This window comes from Sinocyclocheilus anshuiensis, unplaced genomic scaffold, assembly GCF_001515605.1.
Source record: "Sinocyclocheilus anshuiensis isolate Anshui unplaced genomic scaffold, SAMN03320099.WGS_v1.1 scaffold466, whole genome shotgun sequence".
Taxonomy (NCBI): domain Eukaryota; kingdom Metazoa; phylum Chordata; class Actinopteri; order Cypriniformes; family Cyprinidae; genus Sinocyclocheilus; species Sinocyclocheilus anshuiensis.
Genome location: NW_015544159.1, coordinates 1,611,282 through 1,617,766, shown reverse-complemented (window position 1 = coordinate 1,617,766; position 6,485 = coordinate 1,611,282). Strand labels below are relative to the sequence as shown.

General features: G+C 37.5%; 2 protein-coding genes across 3 annotated transcripts in view; one reads left to right on the top strand and one right to left on the bottom strand.

Moving 5' to 3' along the window:
- The window catches only part of LOC107695546 (receptor expression-enhancing protein 3), a 38,131-nt gene extending 37,117 nt beyond the window's left edge, over positions 1 to 1,014 (bottom strand). Inside the window, exon 1 of one of the 2 annotated variants that reach the window (XM_016495518.1) lies at positions 705 to 1,014. In XM_016495518.1, coding sequence (XP_016351004.1) covers positions 705 to 736 — 32 coding nt within the window. In that variant the 5' untranslated portion in view covers positions 737 to 1,014. The remainder of the gene's footprint in view (positions 1 to 704) is intronic. The other variant, XM_016495519.1, reaches the window with a different exon arrangement.
- Positions 1,015 to 3,203: 2,189 nt separating this feature from the next.
- Positions 3,204 to 6,485, top strand: part of LOC107695544 (probable JmjC domain-containing histone demethylation protein 2C) — a 144,785-nt gene continuing 141,503 nt past the window's right edge. Inside the window, exon 1 of the mRNA XM_016495517.1 lies at positions 3,204 to 3,501. Within this exon, the coding sequence (XP_016351003.1) occupies positions 3,367 to 3,501 (135 nt within the window). The 5' untranslated portion in view covers positions 3,204 to 3,366. The remainder of the gene's footprint in view (positions 3,502 to 6,485) is intronic.

Sequence of the window (6,485 nt, the reverse complement as noted above, 5' to 3'; positions counted from 1 at the left end):
TGTTGCATCCAGTGGGGACATAATTACTGATTATAATGACTTATACTGTCTTTTTACGCGTTGCGTTGCATTGCATTTTAGCCTAACGTTACTCTCCCAGGATAAGTAAACAATTCTTTCTGCACCAAGAGCTTGTAACACTCCAAAGAGAAAGGAAAAGCTGAAATCGCATCATATGACCCCTTTAAGTCTTTCTGTATGTGTTCGGGCCTGTAGAATGACATTCACCACACGTTAACATAAGGGAGAGGAAAAGTTCAGAGAGATTAGTCAGAACCTTATGACAGCTCCACCCAACCCAAACGCCCCAACAAAACTTTTGTACAAGGAGTCAACACAAAAATATTCATTGACACGTCACTGCCATATTAATAATTTCACTACTGACATAAAAACCTCTGATACAGCAATCCAGTGCACATAAAAACACTGGCTTGCTGCTTCTGAATTCTTATCTTCCAAATAACAAGGACCCTTCCCAAAAGTCATGTTTAAAAACAGTAAAGCGCTTGGATTAAACAATCAGAGCAGACATGGGGTTGAGAAGATCATAAATCTAACGTTAGCTACTTTTACAATCTTCAATGTGCAGTATTCGGAATACGGACGCTAATAGGTAAACCAGTAAAATAAAGAGCTAATTTAATTTAACCCGAGCTTCAAAAATAAACTACATTTATGGAAAAAAAGAGGATTAAACTCACACGACAGATCTTGATATAATCCAGGACACCATATTTTCCTCAGGATTGAGCCGAGCAGAGAGAGAGAGATGCTAGCTAAGCTAAGCTAAACTAACCTTACTTCAACTTCAGTGATCAACTTTAGACGAGGACAAACATTAACGGTCTCCTGAGAGCCTCCGCTCGCTCATTACTCAGTATTACACGCAAACATCTTGTATAAAACTAACTATGGGGTTAATATGAGTTAAAATAATGACACTCTTGTGCCCATCTTCTTGATGCTCTCGCCCAAACCGATGCCGTTTCTGTAAAAGGTGCGCTTTCACGTTGACGTCAGAAATAATTTGATTTAAGAGCCCGCTTTTCCTGTTACGTGATTGGTCTATATGATTTGTTTACACGAAACTCGGGCATTGGTTGGCTAGACAAAATGTTTGTTAAAAGTGACGTCTTTCGAAGACGCACACACCACACGCTCAACGCATTCGATGCTGATTCGTTGAGAGCCACCGGGAAGAGGTACAGACCAATCAAACATAAAAACGTTGAAAGTAAAAACTCCTAATCGATCATCTTTTTGGCGTTGTGTTGCAAAAAACAGACTGGGGGAATGTAATGTGTTCCTTTGGCGTTTTTAACGGATTTAGCTTTTAAGCGATCTATCTATCTATCTATCTATCTATCTATCTATCTATCTATCTATCTATCTATCTACTGTATATAGGTTGTCTTTAAAAAAAATCTGAATCTTAAAGAAAACCTTAAGGATTAAATAGAGTTTAATACTTCAAATGGGATCTGAGTTCAAAGTGACAGATTTGAACCTTGGACATAAGCTGTTTTAACAAGAACAATGTTATAATAATGCTACTAAATATATGATGTAAATTATAACCAAAAATGTTATTTTTTGGTTGTGGGAAAATGCAAATAATTCCTGAATCACAGTTGTAAGAAACTGTAATTTCCCTCTTTTATATTTCCCTCTTTCATATTAAGCAACACATGTTATTATTACAACAATATGTTTCTTGTGAATATAGCAATCTCTCCAAAAAAGGAAGGACAATGCTTTCTAACTGATTGAAATAGTACATCAAGCATAGCCATATTGGGTAGTGGAACACATCCGGAAACAGATGACATCTGTAAATTGTGGTCTCTCTTGGTAATCTTGCTGAAATTCATGCAATATTCCTGTAAGAGAGCTATTCTGTGTCTTGCAGCTTCATGTAATTAAACATCTGAGGTGTTAAGGATCTAATTTTCTCTTTGTGTATTATGTACATATTGGGGTAATATAATGGCACTTAGCAGAAGGTAATTATTTCTTTCAACTATATCCTTTCTTTCACCTGTAATATGTTTAATGTTCACATAATAACGAGTCTCTGTTACAGTGAAGCCTATTATACAATAAATTCAACCATTCAATCATAGCATATGTTGTAATTACATATTACATACACGCTGCATGTGAAGAAACAGAAATATGTAATACTGTTGCATGCACTTTGTTGTATTCTCTCCACTGCTGCTTCCAATTGATGCTCAAGAAGCTGTAAATTGGAATCGTGCCATGTTGCATTCAACATTTTAGTCAGGCACAGATTAGCTGTCCTGCTTTCAGCAGAGTGTCCGCAAGACCAACAATCTCAGCAGCACTCTATGATTTGTGATTCTGTCAGCCACAAAATATCTGTCTCCATCTTCTGCTCTGACCTAAAGGTGACACGGACTGATTGTATCCAGTGGATATGCTTCCCATATATCAGTGCTCCTCTTGTGCTCATCAACGAACAGCCCACATGTCAGCTATTGGAGTAGCGTAAAACACAACTGGACATAAAATGTAAAAATATTTTCATCTGCTTGACGGAATAAAAAGAAATAACATATGCTGTGTATTTTTCTAGAATTATTAATATCAAAATCATATTTTATAGAATTATTATTACATCAATCATATTTTAAGTATTAAATTATTAAGTATATAATTTATTTATTTTATAAATATAGAATTTATATGTATATATAGTTTATTATTCTTTATTAATGTATAATTTATTATAATTATTATACAGACATATAATGATTGCCTCAGAAATATAAAAAATAGAGATAAAAAAGAAAGACAGACAGACAGACAGACATACATATAGATAGATAGATAGATAGATAGATAGATAGATACTTTATTAATGCCATTAGGTCAATTGGTTTTATAAAACCGTATTTATTTATTATTATTGATTGTTTTTATATTCTTCATTCCTGCGCTGCCTGTTAATGTGTACAACAATAACAACAACTAAGCGCTATTTTCATCACACTGGCGTATAGAGTGAAAGCAGCTAGTCTCCCATTGAGAATGAATCTGTCTGGCGGACGTAGAAATCTCACTGCTGAGGTTTTCATGGACATGTGAGTTGTGTGAGGCGGAGGGATACCGGTTTTACGTTCGTAGTGATCCGGTCCTGTGTTCAGTTTCACTGAGCGCGAGAGCGACCATTCGCGGGTGGAGGCTGAGAGAAATTTAAATCCCCCGGGTTGCGGTCGACAAGCAAAAAGGCGCAAAAAAATCACGGTTATTTCTTTCTTTTTGTTCAGAACGCAGTTTGACGGTGTAAATGTGCGGTCGGTAGGGTGCGAGTGTTCAAGTTTTCGAGGGTTTTTCGCCATGGTGGTTGGGAAACGGTTCCTGTGCGTGAGCGGAGAGGAGCCGCTGGAGCCCGCGCACATCGCGAGCTGGTCATGGCGAGCCGGAGTCATCCGAGCCGTCACTCACCACGACTACGACAATCCCGAACTGACGGTAAGACAGCGGCAGACATGCTGCGAAAAATACATTTTACGAGCGGGAGATCTCAGTGAGGATATGGCATTTTGAAATAGCCTGTTAAACGTTAGCTTATTCTAGGTTTTATCGTTTGGTAACGTACATGGAAACAGGCTTTAAGTCAGTCAGGCAATGGGGCAGTGTAGTAGAGCTCTATTTGGATCCCAGTCATCGTTGGTGGATTGTAATATTAGTGGTCAGCGTTTGACGTTTGTCCTTTTTGCAATACCAATAATAATGTTGCTCTTTGTATATAACATGGTTTGTTGAACGCTTACACGTGACAAGTAACGAGATAATGTTTAATGAAAATGTTTTGCATCAAGATTTCTTATTGAAACATCTAAAATCCTGATTTATATATATTTTTTTCCCTGTCGGACATAAGCATGTTTGCTGCTTTGTTTTGTTTCAGTGTAGTCATGATAGTGCATTTTGCAATCTAGTATTTTGCAAACAGATGGACCATATGTAGCACATCTGTGTAAATGGTCAGGGCCATAAAACAATTCTGACCTATTTTCATTCATGAATACATAGTAAATAACTCCCAGGCCCTCCGTGATGTTTACAGATAATTTAGAGTTTTTATTTTGTCAGTGGTAAAACGTAATAACACATACATAAATCTACCCAGCCCCCTCATAAAACTGTTGTAGCTTTTGTCGTTATTAAATGTCTTTAGACTTCTAATATTTGCATTTGAGTTAAATTTTAATTTAAATGTAAAAATTTAATTTGAAATGGTTATTTCTGTTTTTATCGTTAGAATTAGTACAGGTAGTTTATTATGTGCCCCTTGTTCATATATTTTGACGTTCATATATTTTAACAATTTTAATGTAATAAGCCGTTTCAAATGTTGTATTTTTATGGGCCTCAAATATCTCCCCACTAATATGTAAATCCTAAATTATAAAATATTGTTTAAAGTAGTTTATAATAATATTATAACACTTAAGTGTAAAATGTAAACTATTTAAATATTTTAAGTTAAGTATAAAGTAGAAAATATTTTACATTTAGATTAATTTAGATGCTAATTTCCTATCCATTTGAAGCAAAATCTAGCTTGGTCTTTGATCATTAAGACAGCTCTAATGCGGTGGAGATGAATGGAGCGGCTCCTGTCATTGTGTGTATAGAGTAAGTGTGTACAGTATGCTGGCCGTTTGTTTTCAGGGCTGTGTCCTGAGGTCACAAAACTGTACCGCTGCTAATCAGCACACAGAACTTTCCACACTCAATAGCTGCCCTGCAGCTGAAAGTTCAAGCTGTAAACGCTTTTGTTTCTTTGCCTTTTTTCCCTATATGTTGCAGGAAATAAAAATAGAATATGGTAACATGGAAACGTAGTCATTTAAAAAAAATGTTTTTATTGTTTTGCTTAATTTATAGGCCAAGTCTGAGGTAGAATAGTTTAAAAAGCATTTTACATTATAGTGTTGGCATGAAATAGCAAACTTTTCTACAATCTTGTATGTGCAGTATATATTTAGTATACAGTAAACAAGTATTTTCAATGGCCTAAAATCACATATCGTTTAGTTGTGAAATTCTTCAGCCTTTTTTCCCATGACATCGCACCACTGTTTTTGCACGGATACCAGGGATGATGATGATGATGAAACCTCTGATTGCAAAAAATACCAATGCAGCTTTTATTTACAGCACTCAATCACATTGGCAACAACTGGCTGTAAAGAGCTGGAAGTGGCCATGTGATTTGTGGCTTAAGAAAACAGCTCGTAACATGAGACCGGTGGTCGTTCACCGCCCTCCCCCACTGCAGCACAGCATAAAGGGCGCTATGTTCAGAGTTAACCTACAGAGAGATTGCTCTTTGTTCAGTCTGACTGACAATATAACCCTGCAGTGTTTTCCTTTGACAGTGAGCCGCCGTTTCCATATCTTCTTAAAATAAAGATTTATTGAGCACTCTTCCTTTGTGCATCTTTACTCCGGGAATGACAACAGTTCTGTCTGAGCCCAGGCAATGACACATTTCCTATCTTAATTGTCGGTGGATTAGACTTACATAATATAAAGAACCCGTCTTGTAATCTTTTGCAGTTGTAAAATAATGGTTCAAAACGAGAGATATGACACTTATCGGTGGGAGAGGTTTATGGCTGACAGGCCTCGAGTTTAAACATTAAAGGTGGATGGGAGCGTTAACCTGAATGCAGAGTGTTCTAGCGTGTTCCCTTTCGGGGGTGGATTGCGACAGTAGTTTGCCAGGAGTGTTGAAGGACGCCGCATAAGTGAATGCAATAAAGTGGAAAAACATTGAACTTTTGTACTCTATTGAGTTAGATATATGCCCTCTCTCTGTTGTGCATTCCTTGTCAGGCTTCTCGTGAAAAGTAACAGCCTTCCATTGAATGCTGGATTTTAAAGACTGAACCTTGTAGTTGACAGTCTGTGGCTATATAAATATCTAAATAAAATACAAGCATACTACTTGCAGAATACTGTCTGCTTCTGTTTGTCCGTATTCAAGAAACCTGTTTGTTTTTTTGAAGCTCTGTTTGGTAGGACCTTCCGCAATTCAGAAAACATGAATGTAGTGCTGGGCGGTATACCGGTTCATACCGAATACCTGAAGCTGTAGAGCTAATAGAACGTGATGACAGAAGAACTCATCCACAATATCCACATTGACCGCCACAAATATCCACCGTCCCCTGTCATCAGCTCCCGAGTCTCACACACACGAGCGCGACTTTAGCACTAGATTTGGCAACTTTCAGACCCTTTTAAGCGGCTTTTTTCCATAGAATATTCATATTGACAAATCTAGCGACTTTTTTGGATAAACCTTAGCTATGGTTCAGTTGGAAGATTTCGCCAGTGCTGTCCCGCGAACGCGAGGTCTGACTTTCCCGGAGAAGTGTCACCTCTCTCGGCGTCTGTTCTGTGCAGTGAGCAGCAGAGAAGCAGCGCATTCAGTTGGCCGC